Source organism: Trachurus trachurus (assembly GCF_905171665.1).
Source record: "Trachurus trachurus genome assembly, chromosome: 24".
Lineage (NCBI taxonomy): Eukaryota > Metazoa > Chordata > Actinopteri > Carangiformes > Carangidae > Trachurus > Trachurus trachurus.
In genome coordinates this window covers 3446869-3473974 of record NC_139910.1, presented here as the reverse complement: position 1 = coordinate 3473974, position 27106 = coordinate 3446869, and the positions used below count along the sequence as shown (strand labels likewise).

Genomic DNA, 27106 nt, shown 5'->3' with positions numbered 1-27106 from the left:
CAGATCCTAGATAGCAGTACATCCCTGAATGAATCGTGAATCGTTTCCTAACAACCGTTGTGTGTGTCTGCTCCCAGTGCCTCTGGGCGGAGTGGGGACCATGAAGGTGACCAACCCGACCATCACCACGCTGACCGTCACCTGGGATCCCGCCGACGGAAACGTCCAGGGATACAAGGTCATCTACATCCCTGCTGACGGAGGCATGGAGATCGTGGTAAGATCCCAGACCTGGACAGACCAGGATATATAATATTATTATCATTATATATATTTATTCAATAAACAGAATGACTGAACCAGACGACGTACTGGTCCATTTCCCGGATGTACAGACAGAAATCCACTGCTTCTCGACTAATACGTTCTCTGTTTCTGTAATATGTGTTTGACTGATGGCACTTAAGTTTCCATGCTTAATGTGATGTTGATTATATCTGTAGCTGTGGAAGCAGGAAATGCAACGTACGCAGCACTGGGAGTCCAAGATAAATCTCCTCATGGGAGCGATATGATCGTATCGTATCGTATCGTATCGTATCGTATCGCATTGCATCGCATCGTATCGCATCGCATTACATTGCATTACATTGCATTACATTGCATTGCATTGCATTACATTGCATTACATTGCATTGCATTGCATTGCATTGCATTGCATTGCATTGCATTGCATCGCATTGTATCTTATCTTATCTTAAATTATTATATCTTATCTTATCTTATCTTATCGTGAATAAATTCTGTTTAAATTAATGAGTTCAATGAGAAACAGCAGAAAACAGTGAGGCTAAACTTTGAAAAAATACAAAACACCAGAAAAAAATTAGAAAATTAAAGGCCTGGTTAAGATGAGGTAAGTTAAGTCTTGTTAAATTGATCTGAAGTAAGTTGAGTTTAATCAAGTTAACTTAAACCAAGTTTTAATGGAGTTAAACTGAAATGACATAGAGTTCAGTGAGTTTGAGTTGTGTTAACCTGACTTAAGTTTTCAGGAGTTTAAGCAACTTGAGTTTATTTTTTGAATATTTTAAGTTCAGCTTCATTGCATTGAGGATAAAGTCAAAGTAACGTATCCTCCCGACACTGAAACAAGTCAAACATCCTGTGGTTTCTCTTGTCCTTAAAGCGCTCTCAGACAGAACTACAGGAACCTGTTTCCACACGCAGCTGAAACATGAAAATCATTTAACAAAGTGATCAAAGCGGTCGTCGTCTTTCAGAGTGCGACGCGACGTGACGTGACGTGACGGTTTCAGCAGCAGCAGCAGATGTTACAAATACAATAAAACGCCGTCAGATCTTGTTTGAAAAGAAGCGAAACGATGAACCCCCCCTCAGGATTCAGGATAATCCCGCGGATCAGTCGACTAAATCCTCCGAGTGGATCCGTCGTCGCTGCGTCGCTGTGTCGGTGTTGGTGGTGTTTATCTTCGGTCGGCGTGTAAATCCTCAACGTAAAGAGCCGAGGAATAACAACAAACCCCCGAGCCACCAGAGCTTTGGCTTCTCGTCCTCGTCTCCGTCAGAGAATAAACTTTTACCTCCAATTAGTTTGTCAAAGTGAATTTAACAGAGGGAGCCTTTTGAAAGCCTCGGTGCCAGAGGAATTTGAACAACAGTCGACCGGGGAATAACTGGATGCATGTCAGCCGGTCCGACCCGGGCCAACTTTATCTCCATTTGTTCCATTTTCCAGTTTATGAAGAGAAAATTATGAAAAAAAATGAATGAACTTGGACGGTTAACCTTAGAAATAAACCACCGATCATCACGTCAATGTAACTGTCAATATGTTGTTGTTGTGTGTAAAGTGATAGCAGTGGGAAACGTGTGTGTTGTGAAGCGCAGCTGTTTCCTTCAGGGAGATGTTCGAGCTCTCACCTGCTGGAGGTCAAAGGTCAGGCCGGGAATGTGAGTGTGGACGTTCACCGTGTGTGTGTGTGTTTGTGTGTGTGTGTGTGTAGGAACAAGTGTCGGAGAGCACCACCACCACCGTGCTGGACAAGCTGCTGCCTGACACCCGCTACACCGTCACCGTGGTGCCGGTCTACGCCGAGGGAGACGGGCCCAGCCTGGCGGACGCCGGGAAGACAAGTGAGTCACGTCAGAGGAGACGAGGTCGTTTTAACTTTAACTTAACCAGGGAATCATCTTGTTAGAATAGAATAGAATAGAATACATCTTTATTGTCCACCTGGGATATAAAAAAAATTGCCTTTGGCTCAACAAACAATTCAAAACATCTTGAATTGCTCTTAAAATGATAGTTCACCCAAAATTTAAATTTCACTCATTATCTACTCACCCTCATGTCGACTAAGGGCTGGGAGAAATTTCAGAGTCCTCCGTGGCTTCTCTGAGTTACGGGGGGGGGGTCCGCGCAGCAGTATTTGTCCATATAATGGTTGTCAATGGATACCAACTTTCTTCGTCCAAAAAGACACACCGAAAAACATCCAAATACCTCCATACTGCTCGTATGTAATGTCCCTCTTGTATTGAAGCCCCGACATGAGAAATTGTCAAATCTTGCGTGATTTGCACTGACCGCCGGAACAATTTCTCATGTCGGCGCTTCAATACAAGAGGGACATTACAGACGAGCAGCATGGAGGTATTTGGATGTTTTTTGGTGTGTCTTTTTGGACGAAGAAAGTTGGTATCCATTGACAACCATTATATAGACAAATACTGCTGCGTGGACCCCCCCGTAACTTAGAGAAGCCACGGAGGACTCTGAAATTTGAATTTCGGGTGAACTATCCCTTTAACCTTCCTCTTGTCTTCAGGTCGCCACTGAGCCGTTTTTAGGTTTTTAATGCATAGAAGTACAACATAAATGTGTTTACAGCATCAAGGCTTTTTGACTTTGTCAGGAAACTCTATTCAAACAAAATAAAACTAACAAAATCTAAAATGCTCTGGTTAAAATTATGACATTTGTGTTTTTAGTTAGTTATAACAATAAGAACAATTCTTAGAGTTCAAACTGAAATCATAAGTGCTAAACCAACCTTTTCATTGATAAGGAGCCTAACAACGTAACCAAGAGATGAGAAACAAATGGGATGATAAATAATTGTTTTAGTGTGTTTTACAGCTGATTTAAGAGGAAGGTTAAATTGAAGATAAAGGGTAAACTGACAAACAAGGCTCAGGGGTCCGTACCAAAAATATTAAAACTGACATTTTCATGGGAAAGGAAGCCAAACAATGTAACAAAGAGAAGAAAAACAAATGTTTTAAGTGTATTTTACAGCTGATTTAGGACTTAGAGGTAGAGCAGTTCCACAAATGTCTCATTTTCAAGTTGAGGAAGTCTAAGTATTTGAAGATCGCTAAAAATATGAATGTGAATAAAGCCGGTGGGTGAAAGTTTGTTTCCATCTACGAGCTCAAGATTCAATAAAAATCTGTGTTGCACTCTCAAACTGGTGCATCTAATACATTTCTTGCATTTGCACTGAATCACAAAAGCACATGCCAAATGAACCAAAAGTGTGATGACAACGTTGTTTCCTTGCCAGCCAAGTTAATTGAGCTTTTTAGCTGTCAAATTGTAAATATTGCACAAGTTATAACAGAACTGACATAAAACATGTTTGCAAATTGATAATTATCCGACAAAGAACTGTTTCTATCATTGCATAATAAGCCTTTTACTGATCTGATGAGATCGACAAGACACTTTTTGTCCATATTCATGACATTAAACCAGATTTTACTGTTTCTATCAGACATTTTTAACTCAACATAACTTAATGAATCATGAAAACATGTGGATGGGAACATACAGTACGTAGCTCCTGTTGCAGCTCCTCCAGCAGCACCAGTGTTTGACTTCTCTTCTCCAAATAAAGAAAAAAGTCAAAGGAGTGAGGAGTGAAACTATCTTTGGTAATGAAGTTTTCATCTCCACTGCAACACACTGCTGTTGATTAATGAGCTCAGCAGCAGCAGCAGCAGCAGCAGCAGCGACCAGAGAGCCGCTCTCCACAACTAACACAAATATACAACACAAGTGAATCAATGGACCTGTGCAACTGAAATTCTGTCGCCAGAAAAAAAAAAAAAAAACCTCCACTCCACCATTTTCTTGGCACCGTCGTGTGGACAAATTGCCCCGTGGACACCGGTGACCTCTGACCAGACAGCAGCTGTGTCCGCTCCGGTCCAAACAAACGCTGAATGAAAAGAACTAAATCTCTGTCTTCCTGTTTCGTGTGTGTGTGTGTGTGTGTGTGTGTGTGTGTGTTTCTTCTCGCTCAGAGCCGCTGGGTTTTGCGAGGAACCTGCAGGTGACCGATCCCACCACCAGCACCCTGAACGTCCGCTGGGACGCCGCCGAGGGCAACGTACGAGAATACATCGTCATCTGGGTGCCGGTGGCCGGAGGAGAGCAGGACGTGGTAAGGAACTCGTTTCGTGTTGCCGTGGTGATGGTGGTGGTAACACTTTTCTGCAGGAGGTTGTGAAGCTTCATCCATGTGGGAGTTGAAGCTTTTAGCCAGGTTAACTTGACTCGTGCACCTTTACTGCATGGAAAAAATGTCCACAGGACTCGGGTGTAAAAAGATTAGAAAGAATGTATTTATTCCTTGTTTCCAAATGTATCCAATTACAGGAGTAATCCAAAATCAAAGTTTTCTCATTCAAGAAAGGCACTACGGTAAGAAAACTGTGTGGCTCAGTCCTCACCAAGCCTCAACTGCCTCTGTCCTCTTAAAGCGACAGTAACAAAGGTTACAAAAAATCATTTTTACAGTAACTTATTATGAATTAAATCACGTGAATTGTACTAATCTTTTGCCTATTTTGATCAACTATTTATCCAAAACAAATCAATTATTTATTTACAATAATGTGAACTTTTCGATATAAACTAACAAAGCCTGTAGAAGCACACAAAACACACTTTGGCTCCCACAATCCATCTGTTCAATATAAAGATCAATACACGGACTCTTCAGTCGACCACAGCGTCCAACCTGAATCCATTTAGCGTGAAACTCTCAGATCTGAATATCCTGCACGGCACATTTCACATCACATCAAAACACTAAACTCAACTCCGACCAAGTTATTCCAGAGAAGAGGAATCTGATAATTGATCCCTATTGTATGCAAATGAATTGAAACCAGTAGAAACAGAAATAAATGGAAGCTCCATGTTTTGATGGTGATCTAAAAGAACAAAAAAAAACCCATCTCAGTGTAGTTTTCCATCTCCTCTCTCTCTCAGCTTCTCTCTGGAGCTCTAGAAACAACAGGTCGGTGTCAGCCAATCAGAAGAGAGGAGGAGGCTCTGAGCTTCTCTTCTGATTGGCTGACTGTTTTCTAAAGTGATCCAATAAAAAAAACAGAGCAGATTTCAGAATAAAACACTCAGAGAAACTAAAAATCCTGCAAATTTGTTGGATGATGGGTCTAGATGGTGAGGGGGCGGGGCTTTGTTGTGACATCACAAAGTGACAGGAAGTCCTGACGGCTGGTTTTAAGGCTCAGTTTCTGAATACAGGCTGTGTGCATTTCTCTGTGGACTGAGGCTTTGATACTTTCACAGTATTAATATAGAACCTAGAGCTGCTTTATAATCACACTACACATGGACATCTACCTTTATACTGTATGGAGCTTTAACACAAACATCTACCTTTATACTGTATGGAGCTTTAACACAAACATCTACCTTTGTACTGTATGGAGCTTTAATACAAACATCTACCTTTATACTGTATGGAGCTTTAACACAAACATCTACCTTTATACTGTATGGAGCTTTAACACAAACATCTACCTTTATACTGTATGGAGCTTTAACACAAACATCTACCTTTATACTGTATGGAGCTTTAACACAAACATCTACCTTTATACTGTATGGAGCTTTAATACAAACATCTACCTTAGTCTTTTAAATACTTGATATCGTCCTCATACTAAAACCTCAGTGACTTTGATGTGGGGAACATAAATGAGGATAATCTCGTCTGTATCTCAGAGAAAGACTTCACATTTACTCCTTAAGTAACAGCAGGTTGTGTTGCTGTGTGAGCAAACAGCTTCATCTTTAGTTTTTTTGGCCTCAGATTCCCGTTTCCCAACACTTGGCGGTGGTGGCGTGAGACGGCGTCCACTCATTTCCAAGGCAGTTTCATGCAAGAACGTTCTTTTCTTTTCTTTTCTTTTTTTTTCTCCCTGGAAAAAGTGCAACATCGAGTTATCAGAAGATGATAAAAAAAAAAACCCCGACTGGATAATGTTGTTGCCTTTAAAATCTACATTTTCTTTTTCCACAACTAATGGGAAACATTCGACAGTGTTGTGTAGCGGTGGTGGGACAGTTTAACTCATTTCCAAGGGTCGTTCTGAGCTGTTTTCTATAAAGCAATGACAATAACTCCAGGGGCTCCGTTTTTATTACTACCTCCATATTGTGTCACTCGGTTGAAGAAATGTCGTGAAATGAGATGATTTGATTTGGAAACAACTGGAATTATCCACAGCCTCCTGGCCGGTTTCGAGGATTTAATATTAGATTAAATGGACAAAGGAGAAATTTATATTTGTAGCTTGCTCCCTCAGCTTTCTTTCTTTCTTCTCTTTTTCTTTTTGCTTCCTGCCAAATCAGTGCTTTACATCAAGGTCCAGACAACTCAGGACGGGTTTCTGCTCAGATCTTTCATCTCAGAGCTTCTACTGTCTCTGCTGCCGAGCCTCAGCAGCACGTTAAACTGTGACATCGTTCAATCCTCAGTCCTCATCAATCCCCTATGTCAATTAAATCAAATCAACAAAGCACATTTTCATATTTATGGTCAATTTTCAACTCTTGCACTCTTGCAACACTTGCATAGTAAACAACAACTGGCTATTTTACCATGAATAAAAGTAGCCCCCAATTAAAGAGAACAAGACAGAATAAATAAGCGGTTTTCCAGGTTTTTTTGTTTTGTTTTGTTTTTTTGAGACCAAGGTAGCAAAGACATCTTGATAGCTGCACTGTCAGGTTTTGTCCCTCTCTATTAAATATGGGAGGAGGCTGAAAATCACAGGACATGTCTGTTCTGGTGATACAAGTCAGTGTGTTTCTCTTCTAAACACATTCTACATCTCGGAGGCGACATTTCTTGGTTTCCCTCATCAAACTCATCAAATACACAATCCAACAACTCCACAATGCTCTGGTGGACAAGTTGTGACCTGCACATTCACCACGCTATGAGATAATAACACAACGTTACCAGAGTTGTTTTAGAGGGAAATACAGAGACTGCTTGATGAAAAACTGTCCCTGAAGGCAACACCATCAGTGGTTTTGCATGAATTTCCCTCTAAAACAACTCTGTGTGGTAACGTTGTGTTATTATCTCATAGCGTGGTGAATGTGCAGGTCACAACTTGTCCACCAGAGCGTTGTGGAGTTGTTGGATTGTGTATTTGATGAGTTTGATGAGGGAAACCAAGAAATCCCATAATGAGCCTCTGTAGCGTAGCTCTGAGCAGCTCACGGCTCTGCTCCGCCGTTCTAAAAACAGCTTGCACCGACAATTAAAGGTGATGAACCTACTGCTATGACTATATGGCAATGGGCCAATTTGCCAAAATGTTGAACTATCCCTTTAACATATAGCTGAGCCGCTATATGCTCCAGGAGAAGGATCTATTCTCGTTAATTTATTAGAGATCGAACCATCACTCAGTCTGGGTATTGATTTGGTGATGCCTGTCCTATATTATGAGTTTTCTAACAGTTCTTCCTCCTCCTCCTCCTCTTCCTCCTCCTCCTCCTCTTCCTCCTCCTCCTTCCTCCTCCTTCCTCCTCCTCCTCCTCCTCCTCCTCCTCCTCCTCCTCCTCCTCCTCCTCCTCCTCCTACAGGACCAGGTCTCAGGAACCACCACCTCCACCGTGCTGAAGAACCTGGACCCCAACACCGAGTACACGGTGACCGTGGTGCCGGTCTACCACGAGATGGAGGGGAAGTCTCAGTCCGCCAACGGGAAGACCAGTGAGTTGAGTTCACGTGTCCGGTCGGTCGGTCGGCTGATTAACGTGGGAGCTGGGAGGATTAAAGCTGTAATACGTCTTTTATTTATGACATTCTTCAACCTGACGGGTGTTATGTTAATAAAGTAGCAGCGGTTTATTCTATCACATCATCCGTCCTGTGAGTCAGAGCAGCAGCTGAAGATTCATTCTCCTCACTCCTCACTTTAAATACCAGGATCATTTTAGATTAAAAAAGAAATAAAAAAGCTGCGGCTGCTTTGGATTTGACAGATATTTCTCCTAAAGACACTATTACTGATCATTAATCAGAGATAATGCAGGAAAATCTGAATCTTTATTGATCCTCAGAGGGAAGTTACAGTTCCTTAAAGAAAAGAGAATATGAAGAGAAAAGAGATGAGATGAGATTAAAATAAAGATATCAACAAATAAATGTAATAAAAATATGTTCTTATAATAATATTATATAGGAGTTTATGTTTATTTCATATTATAAGTTTTATTTATAGTTGTTTATATGATCAACGAATAAACAGGTCATGGAGGTCGGTTTATAAAATGTATATAATATATATATATATATAATATACAGTAAGACAGAAATAAAAATGTCCTAACCAACACCTCCTCTTCCCTCCCCTTCTTCCTCCTCCCCCATTCCTCCTCCTCTTTCTGTTCCTCCTCTTCCTTCTCCACCTCCTCCTCTTCCTCCTCCTCCTCCTCCTCCTCCTCCTCCCCCCCCCCCCAGACCCTCTGGGTGGGGTGAAGAACCTGCGTGTGACCGATCCGACCATCCACACTCTGACCGTGCGCTGGGATGCGGCCGTGGGAAACGTCCGGACCTACAAGGTTCTCTACGCCGCCGAGCCGGCTGGAGAGGAGCGCACGGTAACCACCACTCTTTACCCACGATGCTCTGCTCCCACTCACTCACTCAGTCCTGCCGTTGTTATGGCGCCAGGGCCGTTGCTAGGAATTCTGGGCCCCCTTAAAGAATACTAAAGTGGGCCCCTCCCCCTAACTTTTCCAGTTTTTTTTCTTAGACTACGTATGTATTATCATTTTTTATTTAGCCTTCTTTGTTTTGATGCTAATGCAGCATTACACTGCAAAAACTCAAGTATCTTAGCAAGAATATTTGTCTTATTTCTAGTCAAAACAAATCTCATTCTACTTAAAATTAGACTCATCATATTAAAAGCAGCTTGTTTTTAGACACTTTTTACTTCTTTCAAGCAGATTTTCACCTGGAATAAGTAGAAAAATCTGATAGTGGATCAAGTTTTTCTTCCTAATTACAAGCACAAAAAACTTACTTTCACTGGCAGATTTTTCTACTTATTTCAAGTGAAAATTTGTTTGAAACAAGTGAAAATGAAAATGATCTAAAAACAAGTTAATTTTTAAGTGGAAAAGAGATTAGCTTTGACTAGAAATGAGACATTTTGACAAGAAATAAGACAAATATTCTTGGAAAGATGTTGAGTTTTTACAGTGTACTATGAGTATTAGTCAGGGTCTTACGCAGAATAAATCAGTCATACAAAGATTAGACTACTGGGGTTTTTTATGGGCCCCACTGGGCGCTGGGCCCCTAGAGTTATCATCACCTTTCTCCCCTATACAACGGCCCTGTATGGCGCTGACGGTGTGTGTGTGTGTGTGTGTGTGTGTGTGTGTGTGTGTGTGTGTGTGTGTGTGTGTGTGTGTGTGTGTGTGTGTGTGTGTGTGTGTGTGTGTGTGTGTGTGTGTGTGTGTGCAGGAGGAGGTGTCTGGAGGAACCACCACCACCGTCCTGAGGAACCTGGACCCGGACACCGTCTACAACGTCTCCGTGGTCCCCGTCTACCCCGACGTGGAGGGAATCCGCCAGTCGGAGAAAGGAAAGACCAGTGAGTCATCATCTTCATCTTCATCATCATCATCATCATCATCACACACACACACAACGACACACTCAGCTACACACTGACTGACAGTGTGATCGCTGTATGATGATGATGTCAGTCAGTGAATGACATTCCTGAGTATGTGTGTTGTTGTTGTAGAGTCAGATAATCAGATCTGAGCTGCTCCTCGTGCTCCGTGTTGGACTGTGGAGGAGTTTAATATCTGAACCGTCCTCCTGGTCTGAACTCCTCCTCCTCCTCCTCTCCTTTTCCTCTTCCTTCTCTTCCACCACCTTCTGACTCCTCTTTCTTCCTCCTCCTTCTCTTTTTCATTCTCCTCCTCCTCTTCCTCCTCTTTCTCCTCCTCTGCTTTCTTTCTCAACCTCCTCCTTCCTCTTTCTCCTCCTCTTTCTTTTCCTCTCCTCCTCTTCTCCTCTTCATCATTTACACCTCCTCCTCCTCCTCTTCTTTCTCATTCTCATTCTCCTCCACCTCTCCTCTTCTTCCACCTCCTCCTCTTTCTTTTCTTCTCCTCCTCCTCATCTTCCTTCCTCCTCCTCTCCTCTTCTTCTCTTCTTCATCATTTTCCACCTCCTCCCCAGTGTGACTGAACAAGGCTCAGTTTGTTTTAACATCCACACACACACTCTCTATTTTTGTGAGTTCTGGGACATTAAAGATCAGGAGTTGGTGTTTTTACCTGGTAGAAACTGGTCCTGGTCCTGGTTCTGGTTCTGGTCCGTATGTCACTGGGCAGCACAGTTTGAGTTTGAGACTCTAGGAACTCGTTGTGGAACTTCCTCCTGATTCTTTATCTCACTCACACTGTGAAGGATCATTAGAGTCATTAATACAGTTGGGACGTTAAATACCACTTTTTTTCGTACCGAAAAATGAACATAATGACAGATAATAACTTTGAAATAAGTATCGGTTTTGGTACTGGTCCTGGTTCCTAGTCATTAATCAATAATGTGAACAGGAAGTGGCTTCAGTGAGTTACGACCTGGAGAAAACACACTACTCTTTACTCTCAGTGTAAATCTGCTCTGAGTGAAACCTTAATAACAGCTTCAGGTCTGCAGCTGGGAACATCTGGCGCCGTCAGAGGTCAGAGGTCGCCTGAAGGACACTGTACACGTTGAGATTGACAGACAGACGGACCGGTCTGGACTGGTTCCTGTCCTCCCTCTCCCTCCCTCTCTCTCTCTGTTGGTCTCTGACATGCGAGCAACAAATGTTTGAGTGCGAGACAATGCGACTATAAAACTCCCATTATTCTCCTCGTGCCATTGATGTTTGCATAATTTATTTATTTCTTGGATTTTTGTTTTTATTTGAAGTTTGTTTCTTATTACGACTGGACACATGACAGGACGACTCGCAGGCACAGAGGAGACTATTTTTACAGAGAGCATTAAAATCAAATGAAATAAATAAATAAATAAATAAATAAAAAACCCATCAGAAATATTTATGAACAGCCAACCCGCAGAGGTGCAGTTAACTAACCTCCGGTACAAAGGTCTGTTGTTTTTTTTAACCTTATAAATAAAAACTAGAGGAGGAAACAGACGGAGAAGATGTGACAGATAAAGAGCAGACGAGGATCCTGCAGAGTTTCACCACTGATGTGAGGTGGTGAGCCGATGGACGTCGGCCTAAAGCATCATTTTAATATTTAAAACCAGCAGATCGTGATCTGGGTCATGTTTGTTCTGCAGAAATAATAGAATCCTTCATAGAAACGTGATCTCTTTATAAAAACACACTGAACCTTTGGCAGCAGAGTTGGTTTTCACAGAGCTGAGAGTCGCTCTGTTGGTCGTCTGGAGGCCACAAAGTCCGCATGTGAAAAAAAGCTGCCAATAATGTAAACAGTGTTTATAGTTAATGGAGCTAAAAAAGGTACAGAGAGAGAAAAGAGAAGAGAAAAGAAAAGAAACGAAACGAACGGCTGGTTTTGTGCTTTAAGATGCAGAATCCAAAGTCTTGTTTATATGAACATTTGTGGCTCACAAAAAGAACAGAAACGAATGCCAGAAAGTTTAGGCAACTTCCTCGATACATCTGGACACTCCTGATGTGGTAAACCCACCCATCTGGTGCACCCTGCAGCAGAAAACAAACGCTAAGGATTATTTGCAGCAGTTATTATTCACAAACCTCTGGCCTTTTTTTTTTTATTCTCTTCTTTGGAGGAATTTCTATTTATTGATTCTATTTAAAATCTAAAACAAACACGTGTCAATCAGGACGTCACTCTCCGACCTCTGTGATTGACACCTGCTGGTTAAAGTCAACAAAGAGGATTATGGGTAGAGGTTTTTCCTCCAGACGTTGTCAAAGATGGCTCACTACAAGCTGCTCCAATGATATGAAATGGTACAGCTTCACTTCCCGCCTCCTAAAGTGGGCGTGGCCACTAGGGCCGTCAGATTGGACTTCGCTATTCGAACAGAATTCGAGTTATTTAAGGTGAAAACTGATGTTAGAATGTTTTCCTTCCGCAACGACACAAATTAACGTTGTGCGTTGCGACGTTTGGGGAAGTAAATATGTTGATAAAACAAACTATTTCGTTTTTTTTTTTTTAATTCCCATTTATTCTGCTGTGGCGGTGGCGTATGTGTTCCCACACTACACACACGCACACATTCTGTTTTTCTTTTTACCGATCGATCTGCAGACCACTTATGTGCCAATAATATAATAATATTTTGATTTCCCTTCTGTGAGTTTTATATTCAGTTGGTAAAACTCAAGTGTGTTGCAAATGTTACATAACAGATTTGGTTGGAATGCCCTTTAGTGGACACGGGACGTAATAATAAGCTGCTATAGGTGTAATGAGCTAAAAAAAAACAAAAAAACAAACAAAAAAAACATTGAAAATGTATTAAAATGTATTAAATTTGAATATAATTTGAATATTTAACATAAGAAGCATTAGAAATTTGGATCTGGTTTGGGGGGAAGATTGACAGCCTGTTGTGAACGTGTGTGTGGATTTATAAAAGTTGTCTGTAGAGGAAAGTGAACTGTTTATATCTTCTTATGATAATATTAAATATTTACACAGCTAACAGTCATATTTAACATTACAAAGATTAGTTAGCGGGGGCGAGAGTGTGTTTTTGAGACGGAGACAGGTCTGGAACAAAGTTCATTTTCTCCTGATTTATCTGAACTTTGTCAATTTTTATGTCAAAATATTCAGAAGAGATGTTTGTTGTATAAAATGAATCCAATATTTACTTCAGTGACTCTGGAGCAGAAGAATGGACCATAATCTCGTTCACTTAAATAGACTCCAGACCTGCTGCTGGTCTCCTAAAAGGGGCAGAGTTACGGTCTGCTGCTCTCCTAAAAGGGGCGGGGTTACGGTCTGCTGCTCTCCTAAAAGGAGCGGAGTCATGGTCTGCTGGTCTCCTAAAAGGGGCGGAGTCATGGTCTACCAGTCTCCTAAAAGGGGCGTAGTCACAGAGTCACGGTCTACTGGTCTCCTAAAAGGGGCGGAGTCATGGGCTGCTGGTCTCCTAAAAGGGGCGGAGTCATGGGCTGCTGGTCTCCTAAAGGGGGCGGAGTCATGGTCTACTGGTCTCCTAAAAGGGGCGGAGTCATGGAGAAACACAGAGACACCGTACAATAACTGTGAACTGGCCTTTGCATTGCTGCAACATACACCATAGTACTACCTCTGACCATGTCCTCTGGCGCCCCTGTGTTTTCTTGTCCTCTTTTTCATGTACATGATATGCCCATGGGATTCTGCACCATTGCACATTTTGCACTATGCACTTTTTCACTATGTAAGGTTGTATGCTCCAACGTAATTTCATTGTTATTTATGGCAGTGACAAATAAATGATTGATTGATTGATTGATTGAAACTGACGTCGTAGTGGAGCGTCCTGGTTTCTAACCTGTCTTTGTGGTCGTTGTGTTTCTGTTTTCCAGAGCCGCTGGGCGGAGTCAAGAACCTCAAGGTGACCGACCCCACCACCAACTCCCTGAGGGTCCGCTGGGAGCCGGCCGACGGCGACGTCCGCCAGTACCAGATCATCTACGTCCCCGCCGCCGGGGGAACGGAGAGCATGGTGACGTCACTGACAGATTCTTTTTATATACAGTATAAGAGATGTGAAAAATAAAGAGTTTCAGAGCCTCTACTGTCCATTTAGATTATTTTGTTGTTTTTTTTGCCTCAAATATTGATTCTAAATTTATTCATCTGTCAACTGCTACAGGGATCAAACTAAATTGAGTCAAACTGGTTTACTGAACAATATCAAAACAAGATCTGTGTTTGAATGTGCTCTGATTATTATTATTATTATTATTATTATTATTATTATTATTATTATTATTATTATTATTATTATTATTATTATTATTATTATTATTGTTATGTTATAAAGGTTTCAGCTGTCAACTGTCAGTGAAACAGCTGCTCACTGGGGGAGTTTATATACAGATGTTGTCAGGAACTATTTACAGAGGTGGATTGATCCTGTGTGTGTTTGCATTGGACTGGTTGGAAATTATAAAAATATTTCTTAATAACGCGTCTCCTCTGTGTCCGTCACAGACTCAGGTGTCTGGGATTTCGACCAACACGGTGCTGAGGGAGCTGCAGCCCGACACCGAGTACAAAGTGACGCTGGTGCCCATCTACACCGACGTGGAGGGGAAACGCGCGTCGGAGAACGGGAAGACGAGTGAGTTGGACCTGAACGCAGCAGCAGCAGCAGCTGCAGCAGCTGCTGAGCCACATCTGGCTCAGAGAGATTTGATATATTTGGTCGTTTTCAAATATTTTAATCTTTTAATTTGTGATCCAGTCAGTGGCAGCGGTGTGGTGCGTTTGGAAACCAAATAAAACAGCAGTTTTAATCTGATTTAACGGTATTAGCTCTGTGGGTGGGTTTATTTGGAGACTTCTCCTCTTTCTGACTGAATTCACTCTGAATGAAATGATCTAATCCGATCTGGTGTTTACATGAGCCACTGCTTTTATCCACAATGGACGTTTTATAGTCATGTGACACAGTGTTGTTAACAGGCCAGTCCGACCGAAACTACCCAACGGGACGCGCTGGTTCAAACAAGTTTGGGCCAAAATGATATAGACCCTTTAATTTACAGGCCACTAACTACGTGATAACGTCAATGAATAGCCTAGAAATAACGGTCAATTTCATAGTAATGTCGAGGAATATCACCAAGAACTAACAAATGATTGTAACTGACAATTGCATGAAATTGACCGTTATTTCTAGACTATTTCTTGACATTTTCACGTAATTTACAGCGGCCTGTAAATTAAAGGGTTACTAATTTTTCCTCTTTTTTTGGGGGCTGATTTGGGGCCGAGCATTCATGCTAGCGAGCCGCGTCAAGTCTGGACTTCAACGTGTGGGTCCGGTCTGGTTGGACTTTAATTTTCAGGCCTGTTGAGAACTTTCTGTTTCATACATGATATCATTTTACTTACGATCGGTTTAAGAAACCAAATGAAGCTCCATTTGGTTTGGGCTGTTTATTCTGATTGAGCGTTTTCTTCAGTGTGGACTCTAAACCGATCTAATCTGAATATCTGGCTCTGTGTATAAACCCAGTGACAGTTTAGACGAGTGAACAGTGTGATGGAAGTGACACCTGAACCTCCAGGGAGTCCTTTTGACCCGACACCCGGCACTGTGCTGTAACTCAGACAGGAAGCTGACAGCCGTGTGTGTGTGTGTGTGTGTGTGTGTGTTTCCAGAGGCTCTGGGCGGAGTGAAGAACCTGCAGGTCACCGACCCGACCACCAGCTCCCTGAAGGTTCGCTGGGAGCCGGCGGAGGGCAACGTCCGTCAGTACCGCCTCTTCTACGTCCCGGCGTCGGGCGGAGCCGAGGACATGGTGAGGTCTTCTGTCCGTCCTCTGTCTTCTTCTGGTTTACAACTACTTCCAGGTAGAAAACCAGCATGAGAACAATAGTGACGGACGAGAGTTTCACCATATATATCTAATTTTTCATGTCACTATATCACCGTTTAGACTAATCTGATGTTTGTAGAGTTTATAAAACCAATGATTGGACAAACATTACTATTTATTTGTGCATGTTTTTGTAATTAGTCATGGTTATCATAGATTAGCTGGGCTAACGGTTAGCTACCTGTTTAACTTTAATAACTCAGTGACTCAATAAACGGTCCATGAAAAAATATTTTCTCCAGCGGATATCTGAGTTACAACATGACTGAGCTAACTGGAGTAGTTTCATGTTGTGTCCGACGTCCTGATGTTAGCTTAGCTACTGTTAGCTGCTGCAGCCACTGATGCTTTCTAGACACTGTGATTCCCCCAAACTGAATACATTTACCACACATAGAAACACAAAACACACACACAGAAATATTAATGTTTCTTCAATCATTTGTCTAAACAGTGATAGGGCTTGAAAAACATGATATATAGCCTAGCTAAACTCTTGTTTGTTACTACTGTTGTCATTCACGTGCTGGTTTTCTACCCGGAAGTAGAATGTAAACAACAAGGAGATTCGGTCTATAGTCTGGTGTCGTGCTGACAGCTGTGTGTGTGTGTGTGTGTGTGTGTGTGTGTGTGTGTGTGTGTGTGTGTGTGTGTGTGTGTGTGTGTGTGTGTGTGTGTGTGTGTGTGTGTGTGTGTGTGTGTGTGTGTGTGTGTGTGTGTGTGTGTGTGTGTGTGTGTGTGTGTGTGAGCAGGAGCAGGTGTCAGGCGGCACCACCTCCACCATCCTGAGGAACCTGCTGTCAGACACTCCCTACACCGTCACCGTGGTGCCCGTCTACCCCGAGGGAGAAGGACTGCGCCAGTCGGACAACGGAAAGACACGTGAGTCAAAGACTGGAGCTCATGAGACCAGGACGGGTTCTGGAGCTCCTCTTCTCCTTCTCCTCCTCTTCCTCCTCTTGTTCTTCCTCTTGTTCTTGTTCTTCTTGTTCTTCTTCCTCCTCTTGTTCGGCCTTTTCTCCTGCTCCTTCTTCTTTTTCTACTTCATCTTCTTCTCCTTCTTCTTCTGGTTTAAACAGCATCAGATGTAAAAACGTCAGTAGAGGGTTTTTTTTTCTCTCATTAGGAATTTATTCCCTCCATGTGTCGTCTGCAGAACATGTTTCACCCGCAGACAGAAAACTGACTGACTCAGTCAGACAGTGAAGGCACCGTAGAGGTGACACAGCACTTTGGTCTGACCAGAAAACAGCTGCTTTTGGAATAATATATATATATAGATATATAAATGTCATTATAAATATATTCTATTGGAAAAACTCTGAGTGAGGATCAGAAGCTGCTGTAGGTTCAACACTTGAGACTCACTATAAACAGACTAGTGTTGTGGTCAAGACCACTTAACCTGAGACCGAGTCCAAACCAATACGAGACCATTTCCAAGTCTGTCTTCAGTCCCAGTCCTCATAATAATCATGTGTCTTGATATTTACATTATTCCTCCTCAGCTACAAAGAAAAGATGATTTGATCTAAAATCTAAACCATATTTAATGAAAACAAGCAGATACTTCAGTACAACTATTTGAATTATCTGGAACGTTTTGAATTACATCACAGAAACCAAAGTGACAGAGAGACATTTATGGTTAAAAACAAAATAAAACAAAGTTGTCCAGCTCGACGTTGAAGATGTGGTCTTGAGTTCTACAGCACTGGGTCACAGTTTGACGGAGCAGCTGCTGGTTTTGAGGAGAACCAGAGCAGCGAGGCGTTCACTGACATAAACAAAGAGTGGGATAAACAATCCAGTGTCCTGAAGTGAACCTGGTGTCTGATCCTGGATCCTGGATCCTGGATCCTGGACTTGGATCTCTGTCTTTTATAGACGTTTTCAGGTGAACCCCCCCAGAAAAAAAAACCTCCAGTGGAAAAATATCCATCATAATCCACAGAACTACAGAACTGGTCCAGAAGCTTTTAAATCACACAGAGCTCTGACGGCGTCCTGAGGAGGAGACGGAGAAGACGGAGGACCAACGTGGAGCTGAGGAACTCGTGTTTCTTTCTGATTTTGATTGACGGCACAAAGCAGAACCAGATAATGTGGAACTACTGTTGGTAACCAGGGCTTTTTTGGGTTTTTTTTCTTTCTTCTTGGGATGAAGAAACTGGATCCTGCTCCGACCGGTGGCTCTGTGCTTCTGTGCGGTTTGACATCCTGGTGTGTGTGTTGGTTTAGTTTCTGCTCAGACTGCAGCTCAGTCAGCAGAAACACTAAAACTCCAGCCTGGTGGTTTTAATGAGTCAGAAAAAACCAAAACCATCCACAGATCCACGTTTTCCAGGATCCTTTCACACCGTTCACTCATCCCTCATTCCTCCGGGTGATGAAATGATCAACATAGTTTTTGTTTTACACGTGGCCTCGGCCCAAAGACCTCGACCTTCAGCGCTGAGCCGAGCTCCGCTGGCACTGACAGATTTAAAACTCCGACTCCAAAGCTTTTATTTCTTTATTAGCTCCATTAGCGGCCGTTTAGCTGGCCAGGCCGTCATCGTCTATCTATCCAGCTCGACACGACACGACACACACGGCGCGTCCATGACTGATGATTCATGACGAGGGAGAAGAGAAAGAAGAGAAATTCTCCGATAAACCAAACACGAAGCCGAGTCTGAGCCGTAACTCAGCCGAGCTGCAGGCTGCAGGCTGCAGGCCGTGTTTAGGCTGCAGGAAGAAGAAGGAGAAACAGCCTCTTAATTCATTTAAACTCTCGGAGGCAGCCTGGCTCGACCCGCTGTGACCTCATCCAGCTCCTCCAGCAGCCAATCAGATAGGAGGATTAACCTGCTGTGGCGTAACTCTTCCTCCTTGTAGTTTTAATATGTTGGTGAGCAGCGGTTTTAACGTCTGTTTTACGGCTCCAAACCAAAGAAGTTACGACTCTTAAACGGTTGAATGAAGCTGAACAGATACTGGCTCTTGTTGCTCAGTGTTTTATCGCTGCGGTTTTGTCTCGATTCTGTTGATTTATCCAGAAATATAAAGAAGCTCGGTTGGATTATTTACATTTTGAGTTAAATCAATCAATCAAACTTTATTTTACGGCATTTTTCCCACAGAAAGCAGCTCACAATGCTTTACATGATGAATAAAATAGACAAAAAACTAAAAAAAGTGGATAAAAACTCAGATAAAATAGGTAAATTAAATAAAATAAGATAAAAACAAAAAAGAAATAGATAAAAAATAGCTAATATAGAAATAAAACGTGCATACACGCTCAGCTGCCAGGTGTCCACGTCCTATTGGCTGCAGCTCGGAGGTGAACCAGGAAGTGCCTGCTCTGCTCTCCTCTCCTCTCTTCTCCATCACCGTGGCGACACCGATGATCTGTTGTTATTATTATTACCAGTAAGTCGCTCCCAGTTTTCACTGTTTTCATCCCTGGAGGAATTTGTCACATTTTTTCTGTTTGGGAGCAAAACACCGACTGGAGTCCAACATGAGGAATGATCACATCCATTAATAACACACACACACTAATACACACACACACAGTTACACACACTCTAACACACAGTTAGAGCAGCAGGATGACGTCATCTCTCCACATCTGGACGGACCAGTGTCAAGAAAAGACACAAGACTCAGTAATGAGGTTGTAGGACATCAGAGTTCATATCTACCTACTAATGCATCTAGTGGCTTTTTATTATAGAGCTGCACACACACACACACACACACACACACATCTGGTTCAGTTTAAGAGGGAAGTTCAGGACTTTAGCTTCGACCCAACACTGTGCTACTTTCCTTCTCTACTCATTCTGCACATAGACGCTTTCTGAAGCTGCGTCCTGATACATTCTGTCCCATTCAGTCCTCCATTAGATGTTTTCTCCCTGATAAAAACCAGAGTCTTTGTCGGATTGAAAACAGTTATTTCATCACAAATCGGCCTGTTTTCATTTCTACAGACTTGAACCAAAGGGATTTTTTTTTTTTGAAGTTCTGTTATTTTTTTCTGCCCAATTTGAAGATTTGGGTTTTCAGAAAGTCGTTATCTAACTTCCTAAAAATGCAAAACCTAAAACTGACCGACCGTCTCACTGTTTGCATGACAGCTCTTTACTCTCAGGAAGGTGTTTGTGGATCCATCAGCAGTCGGCTGATTATAGTCATTCCAGCTTCACTGTGAAATAAAGTGATCTGATAAAAAACGTTCATGTTCGTGCATCAAGGAATTAATCAGAATAAATTCACTGTGACATGCTCAATGAAGATTTTCCGGTCAGATTAGAAAACAGTAGATGAAGCAGCTTTTCCTTCTCTCTACCTTCCTGTTGCCTCCTCTCATCTAAATGGATCTGTATCGTCTCCTGCAAACCTTCCTGTTGTTTCTGGTTTCCTCTGTAATGAAGCTGCAGCAGTTTCTCCTTCTCCTGTGATCTCACACAACAGCAACGCTTCATTTTGCGTGCAGATCAGATTAATCGTTTTCATGGATCTTGATCTGAAAATCCACCGGCATAAACCAGCCATCTTCTTTCCATCGGAAAGAAATTTTGGTAACTCTTTAATCTGCAGGCCACTGATTATGTGATAATGTCTAGAAATAGCCAAGAAATCACAATGTCTAGAAACAGCCAATAAATAACGCTCAATTTCATAGTAATGTTGAGAAATATCGCCAAAGAAATAACGATTGATCCCGGCCTTTCCCAAAAAATTCAAAGCATAGAAAGCATGTGTAATCTTCTGCCTTTATGAAAAACATGACATTATGAAATTGATCGTCATTTCTTGGCTATTTCTAGACATTGTCACGTAATTCGTGGCCTGCAGATTAAAGAGTTACCAAAATTTCTTTCCGAATGACCCAGTTTTATTTGGATTCCTGTTTTATCCATATTAAACATGGCTAATCTCTTCTCTCTCTCCACCTCTGTGACCCTTTACAGTCCCTCGCACGCCGCCCAGGAACATCCAGGTGTACAACCCGACCCCCAACAGCCTGAACGTGCGCTGGGAGCCGGCCACCGGCCAGGTGCAGCAGTACCGGGTCACCTACTCCCCCCTGACCGGGGCCAAGCCGGCCGAGTCGGTGAGTAACGCTCTGTTAAAGGGACATTGTGTAACTTCTCCTGTTATCTATTCAGGAAAATGGATTATTTGGTTCTTCAGTCTGTTTTTCATTAATTAGTAATCCCCCCATCAACAAACTGAAGTGTTCCTTTCAGCTCTGAATTTGCCGTTCATATCATTCATATCTACATGGAGCGGGTAAGCTCGGTGCTGGCTGCCATGTGGTGTCGCCATGTTTTTACCTTCACACTGCAAAAACTCAAAATCTTACCAAGAATATTTGTCTTATTTCTAGTCAAAACATATCTAAGTGAAAATGATCTAAAAACAAGGTGAAAAACTAGGTGATTAATCTTATTTTAAGTGGGAAGAGATTAGTTTTGACTAGAAATGAGACATTTTGACAAAAAATAAGACAAATATTCTTGGAAAGATTCTGAGTTTTTGCAGTGCAGTGGCAGCGTGACGGTAGGAAACCACGGAAACTCAGCGGAGACACCGGAGCTGTCGGCTCAGGTGGAGGTGGCGCCTGTGAAAAGTCACCGTGGTAACGTAGTGAGGAGGAATGGAGCGTTACACTGATGCTGCATTCACCTGCAGTCGGGCAGACAGCCGTCGCTAACAAACCAGATGTCATTTTAGTCACAGAAGTCCAGAGAAAGCCGGTAAAACGTGGGTCAGGTAAACAATACCACATCGCCATGACAACATATTGTCACGTGTATTGTTTTGCCTCGTGCTGACGGACCACTTGTTTATGCCGTTATGTGCAGCGGCTGTCGTCCGTCTGCCGTCTGCCCAATTTCAGGTGAATGCAACATGAAAAATACGTTCCGATATGCAACCGCACCGCTAGATGGGGGGAATTCCTACATATTATACCTTTAAAACACTAAAAGTGTCCTCAGGTCACAGTTTCTTCACTGTGAATGGACTTGCTGTAAACGGCCGAGTGAGACTCGACTCTTCCTGGATGTTTCCAGAAAAAAATTCCTGAGATAAGTGAAATTACATTGGACAACGGGAGAGTTATCTCATCGCCCCCGAGCAGGTTCTGTGCTGCTTGTTTTAAAGATAAAGAAGATATCATGACAGATCCTGTTGCAGCCGGCGAGTGTTTTCATTATTGACCAAGTCTGTTGATTATTTGTAGTTTGTTGAGTTTGTCCGTCAGACGTCGGGAACGCGCCAAGACCCTCACATCTTCAGATGTTTTGTCCCATTGCAATAAAACAATATTCAGTTTTCTTTGATGTGAAACAGAGAAACCACTCATCGTCCTCCGCTGATCGATCACTTCAGAAAGAATCTGAAACAAGAACAGACGTTTTGAAATCTATTGAAGTCGACGTCTTCCAGCAGAGGTGGAGAATCAGGCCACGAAGCTGATGATTAAATCAAAAAGCACTTTGAACACAGATGACTCAGGCCTTCTCTTGGACCTCGGCCTTCTTCTTGGAATAACTTGATAAATATAAAGTGTGCTGCAAATTTTCCCAGGTAATAGATCCACCATGAATCAAGCAGACAGCGGTTAATCAGGTTGTGTTTTTGGAACGACACGCAAGAAAACAGGAAATGAAACACAAAAGTTTAGGAGTTGGACTCTCTGTCCCACTGTCAAGCTTGACTTTATTTAGAGACTTGAAGTCTCATGATTTGGGATTAGATTTATAGTCTAGTTCCACATCTGGATTATTACTTAGTGCACGAACCAAATCACAGGAGCTGCTTTTTTTTTTTTTTTTTGTTAAATGAATGTTGTGTATTCAGACCTGTGGTTCGTTTGCTTTGTTCTGAGTCATGAAGCTAAAACAATATGATTGTTGCATTTTTCTTTTGGGTCGTTTGTGTTCACATGGTAACAGTCCCAACCGGTCCAAACATGTAAACAAATGCCATATGGGAAACAACCCGCTTGTTTTATCCTGCATCCGAGCGCCATTACTGTGTTCACATCTGAACCAAACGAACCCATCTTTGGCTCCCTGTTTCTGAACAACTGCTCCAAACGATCCAGGACTGAATTCACCCTAAGGTTGAATAGGGTAAAAATTTAAACTAACAGATATCACCATGAAACTTCCCAAGTTTATCACTTACATTAAGACAAATATTTTTTGTATTACAAGTTTTGTCAAATATTATGTTTAAATATGTAAATGAGGCAATATCTAATGAAATATGTGCTAATTTGCATTTCCAGAACAGAAATCTGAACAATGGGTAAAACCACTTTACCACACAATTCTAGTTTTATTTTGTTGACATATTAGTGTCAGAAGTTTTTACAGATGGGATTGTGGATATCTCTTTATCTCTTTATCACTTTGTAAATGAGAAAATACTGTCACCAGCCCTAAAAAACATCTAATCTCCATGTTTTTATTAATAAAATGTTGTATAAATGAGGCTGTGAATGATATATCAACAATCCCCTCTGTAAAAACCTTCAGGACATAGAAAGGGATCAAACTGGAAGGTTTGGTGTCTGTAAGTGCTGCTGAAGTGAAGATTTCTAGCTCAGAGTCTGAGGTAAAACTAAATTTTGAGAAAACGGCCTTTAAAGATTTGGACTGTAAAATTACATAGATTGTTATTGTCAATCGTACTTTTATGATTTGTTGCTTGGAGCCTACATCATTGTTCAGGAGAGAGAGAGGTTTACAATGATACCTGACAACATGCATGGGCACAGTCTAACACAGTAGCTGTTAACTCTTGGTGAATTTAGGAGAAAACTACAGACGAAAGAAGATAAAATGAAGTTAAATAACCACCTTTATGTGGATTTTCTACCATTTCTTTCCACTTTTCTGACAGGAGACATGATAAAGAAGCAAAATAGCCAAAATCTCACAATTGATCAGTGCATTAAGACCCGACAAACATTGCATCGTCAGTTTCCTATGGAATATATGAAAATTAATCAGAAATGACCGTTCACACTGACATCACAGTGTCTGAACATAGACTGTAACAGTAGCTGCTTCTTCCTCCTTCATCCATCTTCTTCTTCGTCTGTCTGATGAAAGTGGTGAAATCACCGGCTCGCCCCCCTCCCCCCTCCCCACCGCTCTCTCTTCATGGAAACAACAGGTGGTCTCTTTTCTCTGGCGCCGGTCGCTGCTCTAAGTGTTGGTTCTGATGTTGCACAGATGTTTTGCGCAGCAGTAATTATGGTAATGCTTTTAAATATGGAAATCATGACTTGTCAGCGTTTTGTATCTCTCCATCAGCACTGATTTCACGCACCGGTGCAAACGTCTGGATTGTGGGGGGGAGAGAGAGAAACGAGGACTTTATTTCCCCACAAAGAGTTTGAACTCTGTGACGCCGACACACATCTGTGACTGACATCAGTGAGAGCTCCTATGGTTGGAGTTTCTGTAATCTAATGAAGCTGTTGTGATGATTAGGAGGCGCTTTGATGACGCCATAAAGAAAGCTAACGGTGTTATAGTTTATTATCCCCCTCCAGTCATAATTTTCTCTATTTATTTTCTGTTTTTGCTTTTGATTTATTTTAATTAACTTTGGTTTAGTCTTGGAGGTTTTTAGCAGAGACACAGAGAAGAAGACACGAAGATGCGAGCAGAAGTGATGACTAACTCGGTTTAATGAAGCTCAAACTGACCTCAGCGTTTTATTTTATATCAAACATCAATGAATTCAGACGATGGATCATTTTTAAACCAATGACAGAGCAGATGGCGCTGCCATTGGTGGAGTTATGACCACATGATACTTGGACCGGGCTCTGGATCTGGTGCAGATTTAGATGGCAAAGGGAAGGTTTATACTTCACAGCTGTGTCGCTTATTGGTTTTTTGGGCCTTTATTGACAGTAGCAGTGAAGATAGACAGGAAACAGCTGGAAGTAAATGGGATTCAAACTGGTGATCGATGGTTTTAGAGCTCCAAGACCAAAGGCCTGATCCCATTTCTCTTGCCTCAACACTAGCACTCGGTTTCAAGTGGCCTCCAATGGAAGACACCCCTTGACGAATAGAGACCGTACCCGACGCAACCCTACATACCAACCTGTCGTGGGGTTTCCATGGTTACGGTTAGGGTTATAAGAAGAGCTGTAACCACTAAATAGTGTCGTGGACAAAACCACCAACTCAAAACCAGGTCAGGACCAAGACCAAAGGCCCAATCCCGAATGCCTCTTGCACTCGGTTTCAAGTGGCCTCCAAATGCGAAACCCCTTGACGATGAAGTGAGGTAGAGACCGTACCCTACGCAATGGGACAACACAACCTGTAATGGGGTTTCTATGGTTTCCATTCATGTTTGAAAATGCCGGCTCCAGCTGTTGTGTTATCTGCCGTGTGGGCTTTAATGATCTTCCTTGCAGGAAATGCAGGAAACAGAAGGTGGCAATATCGGCCTGAAAAGCTGGTGCCACCCGCAATAAAACGGAAAAAGATATAGAACAACAGTTTGCAAAGTATTGTGGTGCTACGTTTGAAGTCTCCCTCCGATTTAAAGGGTAGTTTTAAGGGTTGAAAACCACTTCCCCTCGCTCTTAAAAGAATTGGGAATGCTCAAAACTGAGTGCTAGGGCCAAGATCGAGTGGAAGTTGGTAAAATGGGACAGAGCCCAAGACTTTGAGGGGTTGAGATTGAGTCAAGACCTTGTTCAAGTCCAAGACCGGCCTTGAGTACCACAACACTACCACTAAACCACCATCATTGGTCCAGGGGCTGGGACTTACCTGGTATCAAATACCCAAGGCCTTGGTTTAGGTGTCAGTTAATGCTTGTAGGGTCCAGTAGTATCACCAATCCTGAAGATTTGGTGTTTTATACAGTGAGTTTACAAAGAAGTCTGACAGTGCTGATGTTCAACAGCAGCTGGATGTGAGTGTAGCCCAGAAAGAAAATAGAAAGGAAAAGGGAAAGGAAAGAGGAGAGGTCCTGGTCTCTGGTCTTTTTCTGGTATTTCTGACTCCTCTGATCCGGTTCCTACATTGTTCTCTGTAAGAACTTGAGTCCAGAACCCACTAATGACCCAACAGAAACTGGACCACAGAGTTATAGAGCTGCGAGTGCATGACTAAAAACCTCCGGTCAAACGTAATTCATCCTGTTTTCGGAGGACAATGGCCAGCGCTGTGGCCAGGCCTCGGTTCAGACCCGGTATGAGCTTCCAGTTGCAGGATCTCAACCTCGACATCATCACTCGAGGAACCTATTTCATGCTCCGATGAGCCAGAAAACTCTCCAAAACATGAGCTCAGGCAGCAGACGTTGGTTTCCCATGATGTAACGGTGGAGGACGGAGGCCGTGATAATCCCAGAGACAGGAGACGCTTCTCTGCAGTCATGTTGTTAGAAAACACGTCGGGCTGCGCGTCGGAGCCGATGACAGAGTCCACGCTCAGCAGCACAGAGTGTTTATGAGCCGCTTTCGCTCTCTGACTGACGGATGCGTTTGGCCTCCAGCCCCCGGGAGGCTTTGTTAGTGTTTGAGGAGACGTTTGGCTGCAGGAGACCACTGGACACGGGACGGGCCGTGAGCTCATTATGTACATTACAGCTGCCAGATCTTTATCTAATGCACGAGGAGTCATTTGCGTTTGGATCCTCATCGATGTCTATAGAGATGTTGACCCTCCGGTGTTCCTTCTCCTCTAAGGTCCTGGTTCCTGGGACCATCAACAACGCCTTCCTGGACAACCTGATCCCCGACACGCCCTACAACATCAACGTGGTCGCGCTGTACGCCGACGGAGAAGGACCGCCGGTGGCGGGCAATGACAAGACACGTAAGTTTTAAACACGTTTGGAGACGTAAACAAGCAGAGAGCTGGATGTATACACAACCAGAGAGTCATCCGTCCACAAACACTTTCTCTAAACATGACGACGATGATGAGTCAGTGGGGTTTTATATCTACAGACTATATGAAGCAGGAATCATAAAACAAACAGGAAACACAGACGTCATGTTTTCCCAAACCAAACTCCTCTCTACTCCCAGAGTGTGAGGACGTTATTTTCTCCTGTTACATCAGCACTCGATCTCTAAGAGTCCAGGGCTCCAGACTGGCTTTTACAATTTGAGACAGTGCAAGTCAATGTTTCATCTACTTGCACATGTGCAACCAGTAAATTT

General features: G+C 42.5%; 1 protein-coding gene across 1 annotated transcript in view; it reads left to right on the top strand.

Moving 5' to 3' along the window:
- The window catches only part of col12a1b (collagen, type XII, alpha 1b), a gene marked incomplete at its 3' end in the record, with an annotated part of 171033 nt that overhangs the window by 90257 nt on the left and 53670 nt on the right, over positions 1 to 27106 (top strand). The window contains exons 37-48 of the mRNA XM_084000189.1: positions 78 to 217; positions 1968 to 2097; positions 4273 to 4412; positions 7883 to 8012; positions 8763 to 8902; positions 9777 to 9906; positions 13864 to 14003; positions 14495 to 14624; positions 15671 to 15810; positions 16641 to 16770; positions 20856 to 20998; positions 26627 to 26756. Of these exons, the coding sequence (XP_083856315.1) occupies positions 78 to 217; positions 1968 to 2097; positions 4273 to 4412; positions 7883 to 8012; positions 8763 to 8902; positions 9777 to 9906; positions 13864 to 14003; positions 14495 to 14624; positions 15671 to 15810; positions 16641 to 16770; positions 20856 to 20998; positions 26627 to 26756 (1623 nt within the window). The remainder of the gene's footprint in view (positions 1 to 77; positions 218 to 1967; positions 2098 to 4272; positions 4413 to 7882; positions 8013 to 8762; positions 8903 to 9776; positions 9907 to 13863; positions 14004 to 14494; positions 14625 to 15670; positions 15811 to 16640; positions 16771 to 20855; positions 20999 to 26626; positions 26757 to 27106) is intronic.